We start from the raw sequence: 17,443 nt of genomic DNA, 5'->3' as shown, positions 1-17,443 counted from the left end.
GATTGGCCACATTCACACTGCTATCCAGAGAGGAACTGAGATTAATCCAGAATTCTACTCTGTGAATTCTTTTAATTGTATTACTTCGGGTATACCATTTTTTCTATGCATTATTCTTGCACCAAAATGAGGACAAAAATATTAGGTTGACAGTCTTGATGATGTCATAAGGATAAAATGAGATGTTACAAGAGTTAGTGTCCTGATTGAAGAACACAGCCAACTAAATACTGAGTTGCTTTTAAAAGATAGAACAGCCTTCACAATGCAGAGTGGGTAAGAGAAGGACACTGGATTTGACAGGTCTGAGTTTAGATCCTAGCTTGGCCATTTACAAGCCATGTAATCTTGGGCATTAATTTAACCCTCCTAACCTTAATTTAGTCATCTGCAAAATGGCAATACTAATATCTAACACGAAGGGTTGTTGGAGGGATCAAATAAGATAACATATCTAAAGTACTCCAGCCAGTCAGTGTCTGGTACAAGGTAAACTCTGAATAAACACTATTGCTAAAATGCCCATCTCAAAAACATCTTCTCAAACACCTGCTGAACTACTTGAAATTCCCATGGTACTTCAATGGGTAGACATTTCCTTGGAGTCAAATGACTGTTATTCTCTTCCTGGCTTTTCAAAGGTTGCTGTGCAATTTTGAGGGGTCATTCATTGATCAGACGTCAGCCTCCTACTCTTCAAAATAAGGAGTCCAACAAGATTGCATTAAATAACAGAATCATGGACTTCCTTCCAAGTTAAGGCAGGAAAGAAATTTAAATGTGTTTCACCTTGGAAAGACAAGAGAAACATAACTCCTAACCTGAGCAAAAATTAATCTTCTTGGTTAATGAACAAAATACATAAGTCTAAAGAGTGGGCAACAGGACAGTCAGGTTTTGATAGGGGTGGGGAGGTAGTAAAGGCAAAGCTCTAAGCATAGGATATTGCCAACAACTACATCCTTAGAGGTTCAGCTCACTCACCCCTTTCCCCCAGACTATTCTCTCAAGACACTGACAACTTTCTTATAATACCTAACACATAAAGCCTTGTAAGAGGCTTTATGTAAGATCTCATTCTAGGAATAAAATCATTGAGAATGGGGAATGTATCCTGTTATTCTTTATAGCCCCTGTAAAACTCAGCAACATGACAAGGTGTTAATAATTTTAGCTCTTTAAAATAAACGTCAGGTAGACTAAGAAAAAATCTTCAGCAGACAAGAAAAGCAAGAGTTCATTGGGTATTTAGAGGGAAAAACACTTTTAAAAAAGGCTAGGAACCAACTAAAAAATAAAATTAATGCCAGCCTTTCAGTATGAATTCAAAAGCAGACGTCAATGCTTATGTATTCTTCCTTATTTTGGTGATCGGCATTTTAATCACAGTTCTTGAAAACATTTTACAGAAACTTGCAATTGTATGGAAATAGAACAATTACATGCACACATTTTTAAGTCACTTTTAAACAAATCCCCTTTCCTTCAGACAGTAATGGGTTGCGTCTTACCGATTCTCCTTTATCCCCTTTCGGACCAGGTGAGCCTGGAGCTCCCGGCAATCCTGCTTCTCCCTGAGCAAAAATGAATTTCTGTGTTATCAAAATTCGGTCATATCTCTCCAAAGCCAAATAGTTTACAGACATGAAGCTGGGAACAGTATGATAAAGCTTTTTCTCTTCTCTGAGCTGCTGCTAGAACGTCCTGCTTCCCTAGGAGCAGCCTGGCCAGGAGACCTCCCTTGGGCGAGGCTATGTGCTGCTACTCTAGGGCCCTCCGCACCTGTACTGACCTTTCGCAGGGAGATTACTATGCAGCGTTAGTCACTGGAGGAAATGGAAGGCTTTTCTTACCTTTCACCACAATCCCAGCCCCACTGCTCCAGCCAGATGAATATTTAGCAGGATGGGTCAAGTCAAAGGGTATTTATTAGGTCACAGTGCTAGGGGATGCTCTGCTCTGGAAACTGGAAAAGTTTTCCTTTCCTCTTTCCTTTTTCTCAGGTACGGGCATAGGGAAAAGCCACCAAGAGGTCACTCTGCCTCTTTTTAGTTCAGGTCTTTTGACTGCCATTAATGATCACTAAAGAAGTCCACACAGGGCCCAGCCTCCCTGACCAGGGGATCACACTGAGGCAGGTGGAACAAATCCTTAGATTAACAACAGAATCAGTCTGTATATCCCCCACAGAACTTGTGGTGAGGGAAGTGGCTGGTTGGAAATTTGGGAATACTAGACAAAATCCCCCCACAACAAAGAAATACTATGGAGAGTATCTTTGTGTGTATTTGTTCCTTCAACTGTGAATTCCCAGAACTGAACCCTATGCCTGGCACACATGAAATATTCAATTCTTGTTCTAAGGTGCAGTGTTTCCTCCTTTCATCTTTCAATGCATTCCAATTCACATCCTGGAAGAGGATCATATAGACTCAGAACTGTCCAGGTAAAAGGCCAGGAAATATCCCAGTTCCCTTCCTCTTACCCCACAATGACTGAGTGGCTTAGGCATTTAATTCAACGAGCACTGCAGGGAAGGACACATTCTGTGTATCAGGAGCTACCTTCAAGGAGCCTGCCTCATTGCCTGGAGTGGCTTTTCGGTGGTCACAGCTTAAAACTAGCGTACCTTGTTTGGAACACACTGGCACTGGGTTTTTAGTTCCTGCTTTGCCGGCAGATATGCAGACATTTGGCTGGCATGAGCGGGTACCGATGCTGAGGCAGTACTTCCAAAGTCATCCTGCTCGGGGCACTAAGATCCAAAAAAGAAGCCTTAGGAAATGGAGTCAATTCCAAACATTCTGGCAATCCAAACACTAGCTCCCATCAAATAAGCAAAAGCTAGGTTTGACTGCAAGAACTACCTTCTCACAAACCAAAAGCTCACACCAGTGTGTGAAAGTTATCACATCTTTGCTCTTTCACTGAGACTTCTGTTTTATTACACTGACACACAACATATCTATTCTAAAATGATGAATTTAGTCAGGAATTCTGCACTATATTAGGTGACTTTATTGCAAGTACAGTAATAACCAAAGTTTTATTAAAAAACCAAGGTTATTAATAAAATAGTTCATTTGTCTCACAATTCAATATGATTTTCCAGTCAGTTCTTCCCACAGCCAGATAACCAAAATCCTCTCAGGATCACAATTTTGCTCTAGATAAATGACTCATTATTTTAATATTGGAATCTAAATGATTTTAAAGATATGCCTCAGGTTTCACTATAAGACTGTCCATGCTCCCAAAAACAGCCTGAAGGATACATAAAGCCTACTAACAAGGACTCCTCCCCTTGTAAAAGTGCTGGTTTTGATTTGAACACGTTTGATCAATTAACTTTTAATCACATTTCTCATTTGTTTTCAACAAATGTGTTAATTTTCTCCTCTTCATATTTGTTCTTATTCTGTCTACATGTCTAGTCATGGAACTTGACAGCTTCAGATACTGAAAACTTAATAGAAACAAAAAAGCATGCACACAGTTTATCCTGATTAAATTTCACCTTTGGAATGCTTCCTATAATATCAACACTGAAAAACCAGTGTGATTTGAAATCCCAAGAAAAAACTTAGAGTTTTAAACAAGTACATTAAAATTCTCCATGTTCAAGACATTTTTGTTTTTCAAGTTCAAAACAAAAAAAAAGTTGGTATTAGAACTATACACGTGCACTTAGCTGATTTTTATATGATTATTTCCCAGACTATACTATTCTATTTTTAAAATATAGCATGTTTTTATTTTCTAGTAGTCATGAAATGGATTATGATGGTCCCCCAAATAATTATCAGCAAGAAAATATATAGTCTGTTTTAATTTTTTCCATAGTTGGGGATGAATTCCTACCTTATTTTCTATGCTTTAAAACTAGCTCAAAAATAATACCTTGTAAAACATGACATTTAAATTTTTTTAATATGTTGAGATTATGTCATTTCATTTAATTACCTAATCCCTCTACCAAAATCATTACTTACACTTCAACAATTTTCTCATAATTTGGGTTGAAATTATTTATTATTTAATGACACAGAACAGTGAATATTGGTCAAGAATATTTTATTTAAATATATCAGAATATTATGATGTTACTTTTCAATCAGGGAAAGTTATATTTTAATAGCTCTCGTGTCAAAAAGGCATAATTAATTTTTTAAAAACCTTTTGGAAAATTAGTGTACTCAAGATTTAAATATCTGGCTCCAAGAAGTCTAGTTATTTCGAGTCTGTAGATTGGCATTCTAAATTATCTTTTTAAGATATTTATAGAAAGATATTTGGCTGCCTTTCATTTTCCTTGGAATGAGAACCATAAACTGAGTTGTAGATAAGTAAGTAAATTAAATAAGCAAAACATATAATAATTGAAAGACTTGGCTACATTTTAAACCAGTAAAATCAGTTGGGTACATTCTTTTTTTCTCAATTAATTTTTATTTACAAACACTATACCCACCAAGTAAAAACTCCCCATGCTCCCCTACCATAGTCTCTAGGAACTTCTAATTTACTTTCTGTCTCTGTGAATTTGCTATTTTTAGTTATCTCATTTAAGTAAAACCACACAATATTTGTCCTTATGTGCCTTGCTTATTTAACTAGACCTTATGTTGTAAGGTTCATCCACATTGCAGCAAAACTCAGAACTTCATTCCTTTTTATGGTCAAATATTATTCTACTATGTGTATGTACCACATTTTGTTTATCCATTTATTTATTGATAGATACTTGGGTTGTTTCTAACTTTCGGCTATTGTAAATAATGCTGCTGTGAACTCTGGTTTTAAGTATCTGTTTGAGATCTGTTTTCACTCTCTCTGGGTATAAACCTAGGAGTAGAATGACTGGGCTATGTGGTAGTCCCATGTTTAACATTCTGAGGAACTGCCATATTGCTTTCCACAGTGCCACACCATTTTACAGTCCCACAGTTGAGCACATTCTTATTCCACCACTCAATAAACTACAGAAGTTAGAAATAGTTTTTGGATTATGAAATTATTGGTAAGACCTTCATATAATTTTCCACTGCAAAGTGTAGAACTTTGGAGAAATTTGATATACAAAGAAAAGCTACTTTTACTCTTTATTTTTCATATGCTCGTACTATAATTTTTAAGAATTAGTCCCTTTAGTTTTGGCTACCTTCTATGAATAAACTAAATAAGGAATAGAAAAGAAAAGTATAAAAGATAGTCCCTTCCCTTAATGAGTTTAAAATGTAGTTGAGGGAAGCGGATTTGGCCCAACGGATAGCGCATCTGCCTACCACACGGGAGGTCCAAGGTTCAAACCCCGGGCCTCCTGATCTGTGTGATGAGCTGGCCCACGTGCAGTTCTGATGCGCACAAGGAGTGCTGCACCATGCAGGGGTGTCCCCTGCGTAGGGGAGGCCCATGCACAAGGAGTGTGCCCCATAAGGAGAGCCGCCCAGAGCGAAAAAAGTGCAGCCTGCCCAGGAATGGCGCCGCACACATGGAGAACGGACGCAGCAAGATAACGCAACAGAAAGAGACACAGATTCCGGGTGCCACTGACAAGAATCCAAGCAGACACAGAAGAAGAACACACAGTGAATGGACACAGAAAGCAGACAACTGGCGGGGGGGGGGGGGGGGGAGGGGAGGAAGAGAAATAAATAAAAAAATCTTTTAAAAAATGTGGTTGAATATATTAAAATGAATACAATTATACCTACTACTGTAAGATGGAATTACAATGAGAGAGTTAGAAAATATTGAATTAAGTATTTTTATTGGAGTGTAGGATTGCTGTGAGAATGTAACAGTCATACATTAGGTTGTGGCTATAACAATGAGAGGCCAAGAAACTTGATCTCTATTTTTTGCCAATAGGGAGATGCTAAAGGCTTTGAGAAACAGATGGTCAGAGGGCAGAGAATGTGCCTTCTTCATATTTGTTAGCCCTATTCCTTAGTACAGTGCCCGAAAGATCAGTGTTTTGAATAATCGTGTTTGCTGGAAAAAAAGTGAATGGATATACAAAACAGCATTTCAGGGACTTGTTCTGGTTATGCTTGAAAGAAAGGGCTTGCTTGAGATAAGAAAAGCAGTTCTCAGGGTAATGCAACCGTCCAGGCAGACTTTGGCTATAAAATGGAAAAAAGAAGATGTGAAAGAAAACTCTATCACAAAGGAAAACAAAGCAGCATAGCTGACAGGCTAGAAGAGGGAAATGAGTGATAATGAGATCTGATCAGAGGTTTAAAAACCTCTGTGACTGAAAAATTATGCTATTGTCAGAAACATAGTTTAGTATTGTTTAGGGAGAAAGGTGTAAATTTTCTTTCAGTTATGTTGAGTTCAAGGGGAGGACACATCATCTCCCATGTTCAGGAGGAAACACTGGGAACAAAATTGTAAAAAGAAACTATGGGAGAGCCCTAAGAAGGCTCTTTTGCTTGGGATACATCACTCACCTGGCTTTAACAGAAGACGCTTAGTGCTGCTCTGTTTGGACTATATAGTCTATACAATAAACATTACTGGTGTTCTACATTCTTCACATGTGAAAAAAATAAACTTACCTTAGTATTTGATATTTCACAGCATGTTTCTTGAGCTGCAATGTTTGAGTTACAGTAGATTTTAAGCTCGTGAAGTTCAATCTATTAAAAAATGTATAAGAAGCATCATTAGTTTTTATTGAGAATCACACTTTAGCACTTCTGAACTATGGTAATTTAATTAGAAAGAAAAGGGAAACTCATACAGATAAATTACTGGTAGATACTTTTTAATGTTTTTGTTTAATTTTCTATTAATTATTTTATGGACCTTTTGAGAACTAGACATAGAGACATATATAGTTATAAAGGAAATCTAGTAATGAAAGCAATTGCAAACCTAGATTAATTGTTTCAAACTAATAAGAAATTAATATTTAATTGAAGAGAAGCCTTGTTATGCCCTACATTAAAGTATGCCCCTTAAATGAAGACTATTTCAAAGTCAAAATTTCTGGAATAAAAACCTGTCAAACCACATGAGAGAAAGAGATTACATCTGTAGGTTCAGAGCAACCAAATGAGACATTGAATCAGATGCATTTTTCCCAATGTGGAAACAAAAGTGTTTAATTTTATCTATGTTTTATGAAATATATATAAAACTTATAGATTTCATATTTTATTGGCATAGTCCTGAGCACTACATACACAATATTTCCCCCCCCCCCCCCCCCCCCCCGGGGACCACCAGCAAGATGGTGGCAGAGTAAGGAACACCTAGAGTCAGTTCATGTGAGAGGGCAGTTAGTAATCACCTAATGCTATCTAAAGCACCTGTTCGGGGGTTCCAGGAGACCAGAAGAGTATCCTGCAACATTCTTGAAGGAATGGAAGGAGGAGACTGCCCATCTGCAGAGAGGATTCATAAAAGCACTCCAAGCCATGAAGGCTGGTGCCCATCCCCCAGTGGTGGCACAAGCCACCTCAGGAGCTATTCCATGGCTAGAATTGGAAGCTCCACTTCCCCAAAATGGAAGAAGAGAAGGTTGTTAAATTCAGGTTGAAGTATAATCCTAAGAAAAGCCAAATTTTGAACCTGTCCAAGTCTGAAAGGCTGGTAGCTGGCATTTTAACTCTGCCATTGGCATGAGGGGAAGCTGGGAAGACTGAAAATCACAGTGCTGGTAGGGACTAACTTCTTTCCATCCAGATCGTATTATAACTCTAGCCTAAGCCCCAGACCTACCTCCAACAGGGGGTAAACTGGAGGGACCTGGACCAGCCTCTCCAGAAAAACATAGGCCATCCTGTGGAGGCTGGTGTTCATCATACATTGGTGGCATAAGCTGCCCCAGGAGCTATTCTGTGGCTGAAGTTGGAAGCTCCTTTTTCCCAAAAAGAGGGGAGGAAGAGAAGGTCGGCCACTGACTTCAGCTGCTGATTAGTAAATTTGACTGGCTCATGTATAACCCTAAGAACAGCTAAAGTCTGAAACTGTCTAGGAGGCCAGGAGCCACCATTATGACTCTGCCTCCTATATAAGGGGAAGTGCGGCTGACTGAAAATCATAGTGAAGGTAAGGACCAGCTTCTTACTACCCAGATCAGACCTGCAGCCCTAGCCTAGGCTGCAGCCCCACTTGTGGTAGAGAAGCAGCAGGTGGGCCCTGCACCAGCCTCTCTGGGTAACTACAGGTACATTTGCTTGGCAAGGACTGAATAGTCGTAAGTCTGCTAGGGTAACTTGCAGTCATTTTGGACCTGTACATCATAGTTTGCTGCCCACATCTAAAGCTCCATCCCTGCCCCAGGCAGGTAAGGAAGGGGCATGAAGCTTCATCAGTCTCTCTGGGCAACTAAAGTTCAGGCCTGTATGACTTAGATTATTATACATGGCTATGGCTCTGTCCTTAACCTTAGCAAAGAAGAAAGGTGGGAGAAGCTTCATAGGTCCCTGGGGCAATGCAAGTAGCTTGAGCCTCTACAGCTTACAGATCCAATTACATCCTCAGCATCCACAGCAAGCAAAGGAGAAAGGACAAGAAAGTCCTAAACTAAAGAAAGAAACTGCACACAGAATAAATACTCTAGTAAGCCAGATGCCAAGACACCAACCAAAAAAATTATAATCCAACCAAGAAACAGGAAGATATGGCCCAGCTAAAGGAACAAGATAAACCTCCAGATGGCATAAAGGAGTTGAGACAAATAATCATAGATGTCAAACAAATGTCTTTAATAAATTCAGTGATATGGCTAAAGAGAGTAAGGATATTAAGAAGACACTGGATGAGCACAAAGAAGAATTTGAAAGCATGAATAGAAAAATAGTGGATCTTATGGGAATGAAAGGTACAATAAATGAAATTAAAAATACACTGGAATCATATAATTGCACATTAGAGGAACCAGAAGAAAGAATTGGTGAGCTTGAAGAAATAGCCTCCAAAAGCAAACACACAAAAGAACAGAAGAAGAAAAGAATGGAAAAAAGTTAAACAAGGTCTTAGGGAACTAAATGTCATGGGTGTCCCAGAAGGGAAAGAGAAGGGAAAAGGGACAGAAGGAGTATTTGAAGAAATAATGGTAGAAAATTTCCCAACCCTATTGAACGACATAGATATCCATGTTCGAGAAGCACAGCATACTCCCATCCAAATAAATCTGAATGCACCAACTCTGAGATGCACACTAATCAGAATGTCAAATGCCGATGACAAAAAAAGAATTCTGAGAGCACAAGAGAAAAGCAATACATTAAATATACAAGGGATACCCAATAAGATAACTTGCCAATTTCTCATCAGAAACCATGGAGGCAAGAAGACAGTGGTGTGATATATTTAAGATACTATAAGAGATAAACCTCAAGCCAAGAATCTTATATCTGACAAAATTGTCTTTCAAAAATGAGGGTGAGTTTAGAATATTCACAGTTAAATTGAAACTGAGAAACTTTGTAACCAAGAGATGAACTTTATAGGACATACTAAAGCATGAGCTGCAGTTTGAAAAAAAAAAAAAAAGACAGGAGAGAGAGATTTGGAAAAGAGTCTAGAAATGAAGATTATACAAGTAAAAGTAACTAAAAGTCTCAAAAGAGTAGTGAAAATAATCTGCCTTAGATAATGCCCAAAGGTCAAAATGGGTGAAATAAGAACTGCCATTACAGTAATAACATTGAATGTGAATGGATTAAACGCCCCAGTCAAAAGACACAGGCTGGCAGAATGGATAAAAAAAATATGAGCCACCTATATGACATCTGCCAAGAGACTCATCTTGGACACAAGGATACCAATAGATTGAAAGTGAAAGGCTGGAAAAAGATATTCCATGCATGCAGTAACCAAAAATAAAAAAAAATCCTGAGTAGCTATACTTACATCAGGTGAAATAGACTTTAAAAGACACTAGTAATATGCAATCTGAGGAGGAAGTCAAAAAATTTTTCCATTTACAATAGCAACTAAAAGAATCAAATATTTAGCTATAAATTTAATGAACAATGTAAAGCACGTGTATTCAGAAAACTACAAAGCATTCTTAAAAGAAATAAAAAAAGACCTAAATAATTGGAAGAACATTCTATGCTCATGGATTGGAAAACTAAATATCATTAAGATGTCAATTCCACCCAAATTGATATACAGATTCAATACAATCCTGATAAAAATTCTACCAGCATTTTTTCAATAAATGGAAAAAGGGATTGTCAAATTTATTTGGAAGAGTAAGGGGTCCCGAATAGCCAGAAACCTCTTAAAAAGGAAAAACGAAGTTGGAGGACTCTCACTTCTGGAGTTTAAATCATGTTACCTAGGTACAGTGGTCAAAACAGCATGATATTGGTATAGAGACAGACACTAGACCAATGGAACCAAACTGACGCTTCAGAAACAGCCCCTCACATGTACAATCAAGTGATTTTTGACGAACCTGTCAAACCCAGTCAGCTTGGGCAGAACAGTCCATTCAACAAATGGTGCTGAGAGAACTGGATATCCATAGTGAAAAGAAAGAAAGAGGACCCCTATCTCACATCTTATACAAAAATTAACTCAAAATGATTAAAAAACCTAGATATAAAATCAAGAACCGTAAAGTTTCCAGAAGAAAATGTAGGAAAACATCTTCAAGACCTGGTGATAGGTGCTGGATACTTAAGGAGGTAAGAGAAGGGCTGAGATGGACTACTAATGCTTAAAGTATGTAGAAGGTTTAATTAACTTTATTGTAAAAGTGTGGAAATGTATAGAGTTGATGGTAACACATAATAGTGAATAACAGCTGATTTATAAATGTGGCTGTGGCTGGAAAGGGTAGTCTAGGGATGTAAATGTCAAATAAAAGAAAGCTTGAGAATAATCTAGGGACTGAATAAAGAATAAACCCAGAGGTGCATGATAATTGTAATTAAAGGTACAGATGCAAGAGTGTCCTTTGTGAGCAAGAGCAGATGTGCATTACTATTGCATGTGGTGGGCATGTGAGGAAGCATGGGAAAAATACAACTAGAGTGACCTATGAACTGTGGTTAACAGTAATAATGTAATATTCATGCATCTATGTCAAAGATGTACTGTGGTGATAATGGGGGAGTGTGAAAAAAGTGTGTCAAATATATGCTATGGACCTCATATAAGTCTGATGATATAATCTCATAATCTGTAACAAAAGTTCCACCACGGTGAGGTGAGCTGATAGAGGGGTGTAGTACAGGAATTCTGCACATGTGCATGATTGTTTTGTAAGTTTACAACTTCATTCATAAAAATAAATTTTTAAATAGTAATAGGGTGGTTTTGGGGGAAAATACATAAATGTAAGATATGAACTATAGTTAGTAGTAAGATTTTGGTGTTATTCTTTCATGATTTGTAAGAAATGTCTCACAGCAATACAAGGTGTCAATGATGGGTTGATGGATGGCACCCGTGTATGATGTTACGCATGCTTGCTTTGTAAATTCACAACTTTTACTATACACTTATTGTTTATGTATGTTCATGTATAAATGATATAAATAACAACAACAACAACAACAATGATAGGGTGGGTGGGGGGAAAAATACACCAAATGTAAAATACTTTGGTTAGTAGTAATAGTTGAGGATGCTCTTTAATTATTAGTTAAATATGTTTCCCAACAATGCAAGGTATTGGTGTTAGGGGGAAGTATGAGAGTCCTGTATGATGTTATGTGTGTTTGTTTTGTAAATTCACAACTTTTAATATACACTTATTGCTTATATATATGTATTAGTGATATGCTTCAATAAGTTAAAAAACAATACATTATGATTTTAAAAAGTAATTTGTTTCCATTATTTTCTCAGCCGATTCACTTTTTTTGGCACTTGAACATGAAATTAAAAGTGCTTCAAGGAAAGTACAGTCATGCCTATAAATACAAGATTAAACAACCACCCAAGAAAAAATAAATAATACAGCCTATTGAAAAAATATCAATACCATAGATGCTTAAATAAGCTGTTTGAATTCCCTACGCTCTGAAAGTTTTCTGTATTAAATAATGCTTTATATAAGTAGGTATTGATTGGAACTCTGAAATTAGTTTATGGTTGTGAATTTAATAAATTAATAATCAATAGTTTGATGGATTTGACATACAATATAGGTCAAGAACCACCTTTCCTTTCTCCACCCCTTTTCTGTTTCCCAATGTAACAGGTATAAATTATGCAGTACTTCAAGTACTTTGTATAGGAAGATCTGCTGTAATATTATTAATATAATAACTATCCTAGATAATAGAAACAGACATCTATGGTTAGTAATGAATCTCTACCCCAACACCAAAAAAGAGAAAAACCTGTAACTTCTACTCTATGCAAAGATAAACAAAATCAATTCAGCTCATAGAAAGCTTTCAAAATTTCAGAAATCTTGTGCATTCCTAAGCAGCCAAGATTTGCAGCCAATGTAAAACTGTGAGACTAGATGAAATTTTGTGACTTTTTTCTATAACTTTCTGAAAGGTTATTAATGGTTAGCTTTTATTTATAAAATTTAAATGTACTATCTTACATAGCCAAATGAAATACCAGGCAGTAACATATCAATTATATAGAATAAGAACAGGTGTTCCAATTCATGAAAATTCATTAATATTTTCTTACTAAAAGTTTTCATTTATCATCATCATTGCCTAAATAGCCAATAAATACAGAAATCATACTATGTACTGTCCACTGTGCTAGCCCTGCATGTGTATTATTTTACTAAACTAAAGAGGTATCAATTTTCAAAAGATTGGAAAACAAGTACCTATGCCATTGCAACTATATTTGGCATAGTTCAATCATGCTTTCCTTTTTCATTGGTTATTTTAGAATCTTTCATTGATACAGTGCTTTAGGAGAAGATTTTGGACTAAGTTTGTACTGACCCTTGCTACACTGAAGATTTGTTTAAAAACAGGCCTTTGTATCAATTTTGTCACCTATCTCTTTTTCACAAAAGTAGACAGATAGTATATGTAACATAAAATCCAATCATCAGGACATTGTGTTTCTTTTCAATAACATATATTCTTATTGAGAACATTTGCACACTACAACAGATCTTCTCAATCACAGTGCTTAATAGGGAGATAATGAAAAATTAGTCCCCCTAAAGTTTTAGTGAGACCAAAGATTTTTCAAAAATAAAAGATATACTTTGCTTGTTTCTTTAAATTTCAACAGTGGCTGTCTACTTAAAAAAAAAAAAAAAGCACACCATTTTGGTATTCCTTTATTTCTATCCTTAAGTGAAACAGGATTCCACAGTAAATTGGAAATCATTTTAATATAATTCTCAAATTATGTCCTTTAACAAGAACACATCTAGTCTTCAAACTCAAATTTTGGAAACAATTCTTCTTTGGGTGACAAGTTAATGAGACAGAGAAACACAGAACACTCAACCTTCAGACGGTGAGCTCCACGCCTATATCCCAGTCTTGCCATAGCTGGGTTCCTCTTGCCCCTGTCCTGCTTTCGAATGCATCTATAATCTTTGATTTTTCAGATCCACCTCGCTCTTACCAGTCCCATAAGGGGCCAGATTTCTGTTCTAAATCCTATCTTTGTGGCAGGCTCACTATGTTGCTGGAATTCCCTGAAACTAACTTCCTAACTGCCTCCACACCATCAACTGCTGGAAGTCACTTGTCCAATGTTCTACCTGCTAAGCCCTAGTCTACATTTTGCCTTCAGAGGGACCTTTCTGAAACCACTGCCCTATTCCATTTGGTCTGTCTAGCACTGTTGTAGTTGTTGTAATTAATAATGTTATTAGTAGTAGGAACCACTATTTAGTGATGTAGACTTTAATCCTTCCACTAGACAATGCGATCTTTGAGCAGGGTTTTATTCACCCTTATATGCCAGGGTGGAATGCAATGTCTGAGTCTAAATAAAGAGATGAACTTACAAAGAACCAACCACATATTAGGCACTATGGCACATACACTAAACAAATATCCCTAATAATTCTACCCACTCTATTTTATAACTGAGAATACTAGGTCTCAGGTAAATTAACTCTCTTGCCAAGATCACAAGTAAATAGGATGTTTTTTTTTTTTTAGGTATCAGGGTTGGGGGTTGAACCCAGGACCACTGAGCCACACCAGCTCCCCTGAGTTAGTTTTTTTCATTTGTTTGCTTTTTGTTTGTTTTTGTTTTTAGGAGGCACCAGGAACAGAACCCAGGACCTCACATGTGGGAAGCAGGTGCTCAACTGCTTAAGCCACACCCACTTCCCTGCATAGGATTTAAAACAACACCTATCTAACTCCCAAGCCAGCTCATGTTCCATGATGCCATAATTTCCTGTCTCCAGGGTTTGCTACTTCTGCCTGGTTTATTTTTGATTGTCACCAAGCCCTAGTTATGGCATTCTCACCAATTTGCTCACTGTCTCTAATAGGAAACAGTTCTAAAATAATACTTGGTTGAATATACATATATAATACTTTATAATTCCCTCCCCACAATTTCGTATTACTTAGAAAGTAATAAGCTGGAAAATATGTATTTACACAGAATTGTACTTATGAAATAAAATTTAATTGTTAAGTGATTTCTGTTAGCATCAGTAGCATTTGCAATCACTAAATTTAGACATATCTCACCTTTCAAAATTATAGCCTTTCTTTCTGTGGCAAGCAATAATAAATCTATATCATCTCAGTATCAAATATAATTTTTAAAGAAAATGTCAACTGTAAGGATTTTACTAGGCAATTTTTATCATCCAAATGACCTGATACATTTAGTGGCTATGTTTCAATCCAATAGAACCCTGATAAATCATTATAAGCTTACAAGAAATAGCCTGCAACGCAAAGCAATTGCTATTCTGAGGATGAATAAATAGCCTATTGTTCTTGAATGAAAACACTAGATAACCTGGAATCATTTAATGTAAAGTTAATCCTGTTTTCAGTCCTTTCTATTCAATTCATATGAGCTTAAAGTAAACTTACTTTTTGCATCATATTTTCAATTTTTACTAAATTTTAATTTTAATAATCCAACTTTTAAAGTCAACTAAATTCTTTTGAATCCATAAGATGATTAAAACTAGGAGAAAATACAGTTGGAAGATAATAACGTGAAATTAGATAATAACATACATGAAAATACAGTTGGAAACGCTTTCACATCTAATGGCAAATTAATTTAAACAGTGCTAGTAAGGAATGTATTATATAGTGATTAAAGGAAGATCTTTTTAATAATATATTTTGTTTCAACTTTAGATATGTTATTCATTCTCTTCCACCATCAACATCATAACTCACGTCGACAGGCTTGCCATCCACAGCTCGTGCAGCGATAACGGTCCTTCCATGAGAGTCAATAGCATCCTTTTCATCAGTTTGTCGTCTCTCAATTAAATTACAATCCATATAGAGTAAAATGATATGGGACTGTATACTGATGCCAAGTTTATGCCACTGACGATCAAACAAAGGGCGCAGCTCTCGGTTTTTAAAGATGTAGTTCAACACGTCTCCCTTAGCAGCACGGAACATAATTTCAACCACTTTCTTTCCACCATCAACTACAATAGAAACCTGCAAAAGTGAAAATTATCTTTAAATGTTTTTAAATCAATGTTCAAAATTATTAAAGCATGCAAATAAAAACCCATGGTGCATGGTAGTATAAATGAAGCACTTAGTAAAATGGTTTAGATGACACCTGTGCTCACTTAGTTTGTTAATATAAAAGGAACAGCAAGCAAACGCCCAGCTACAAAAATGGTTTAGATATGGGGTGTTCTGGTAAATGTAATATGCTCCTTTCTTCAGAGAATATCTAAGTGTATACACATAAATATATATACAATATATACTTCATAGGTATATTCATTATGAGTAGTTCAAGAATTCAAGGTTACAAATTTAAGAATAAGAAAATTATAATTTCACTTAAAATGGAAACTATGATGAACTACTTTAACCTTTGATAATTTGCATGGTGCAGAGAAATTCATTTCTTACAGGAGATACTTTTCAGTTCAAGTCATTTTCCTATCCTTAAATTGTGACTATATTATCAGATTAAAAGAATAATGAAAATGAAAAACATTTCAATTGATACATATACAAATAAACACAAGCAGATAGTGCCAAGGAGCACAAGCGTTAATTTTCCTTTACCTGGAATGCCCATAGGTACCTCCTTTAGGCACAGATGCCCTCTCTTCCACAGTCCTTCCTAGCTTTCTATTCTTCCCATTCCCCTGTTTTGGTGAGCTGGCCTTTCTATGCTCCCATAGCCTCCACCCCACTCTGAGCTGACTATTGTCCTTGCTAACTGTATTATAATTATGCTGCATTGTGTTGTTCTCCTAGATGCCAACCCCTCGGACTTTTGCTCCCTAAAATTATTTATGTTTTTTAAATCCCTTATCCTTGTCACTATGCGTACAGCCTATCACAAAGCATGTGTTCAATAAATGTTTATTGATGGAACTAATTTTTACATAGTACTTCTTAACTCACCAAAGATTGTCAAGTGAAAGAACAAACAGCTTTAAATTAGTATATATTATCAAAGATGACAGGAGGCAAAGAAGTTATTAGTGAGGTGGAGTAGTCAATGAAGCATTTGTGAAGGAAGAACAATTTGAAGGTCTCCAGACAAAACACTAATGCAGAAGTGAAAAAAAAAATCTAATCCTGTCTTTTACAACAGACCTCAGCCAGACCATCCTAACTATGAGAATACTTGCATTTCCCTGTTGATGATTTCCTTAAAAGAATATTCTGATACTGGATCTTCTCCTATATTTGTGCACACAGTTCAAAGATTCAAGTGGCCTAATCATATAAAAGAAAACTAATGAGCACAACTCTCTTACCTGTGGCATATGCTGCTGGTTTAAAATCTGCCACAGAAACCATCGTTCCTTTTTGGTACTTCTTCTTACACGAAATATGGCTGATACAGAATACTCCTCAGGAAGGCCTTTGGGAAACATCTTGCTAAGAAAAGAAAATGGAGAGTTTTTGTGGGAAAACTAAAGATGGCGAGGAGAGAAAATCTAGCTATAAAGTTCTGTGTAACACAATATCTCAGTCATTTTTTTCTCAGTTAGTTATAATTCATTATGCATTTTTACAGCAATTTACCTATTGGAAATGTGGAAGCAGCCTTGCCTAAACAACATGTCATTTTTATTCTTACATTCTCTCTCTCCTTGTTTTAAATCTTCTGGCAATGTGTTATTAAAGCTTAGGGTGTATGAAAGTGGGTAGGATCTAGTACTATGTTCAAATGTTCCCTTACTCAACAGGTGCGCCAACAAGGAAGAATCCCAGAATTCCCTGTGACCTGTCAAATGGTAAATATTTACAAGGGAAATAAATAGTACTCCTCAGTTTAGTGGCTGGAGCAAGGTGCAGAGAATTCCAAAGAACAACAATAACAAGCAAAT

At 36.5% G+C, this 17,443-nt stretch overlaps 1 protein-coding gene across 1 annotated transcript in view; it reads right to left on the bottom strand.

Annotated features, from left to right (window-relative positions):
- COL19A1 (collagen type XIX alpha 1 chain) overlaps positions 1–17,443 on the bottom strand; it is a 376,839-nt gene that overhangs the window by 298,073 nt on the left and 61,323 nt on the right. Inside the window, exons 5-9 of the mRNA XM_023585875.2 lie at positions 16,868–16,991; positions 15,300–15,575; positions 6,564–6,644; positions 2,630–2,755; positions 1,512–1,574 (exon numbers count right to left, since the gene is read on the bottom strand). Of these exons, the coding sequence (XP_023441643.2) occupies positions 1,512–1,574; positions 2,630–2,755; positions 6,564–6,644; positions 15,300–15,575; positions 16,868–16,991 (670 nt within the window). The remainder of the gene's footprint in view (positions 1–1,511; positions 1,575–2,629; positions 2,756–6,563; positions 6,645–15,299; positions 15,576–16,867; positions 16,992–17,443) is intronic.

Source organism: Dasypus novemcinctus, chromosome 11 (genome assembly GCF_030445035.2).
Source record: "Dasypus novemcinctus isolate mDasNov1 chromosome 11, mDasNov1.1.hap2, whole genome shotgun sequence".
NCBI lineage: Eukaryota > Metazoa > Chordata > Mammalia > Cingulata > Dasypodidae > Dasypus > Dasypus novemcinctus.
This window is presented reverse-complemented; position numbering and strand designations above follow the sequence as displayed.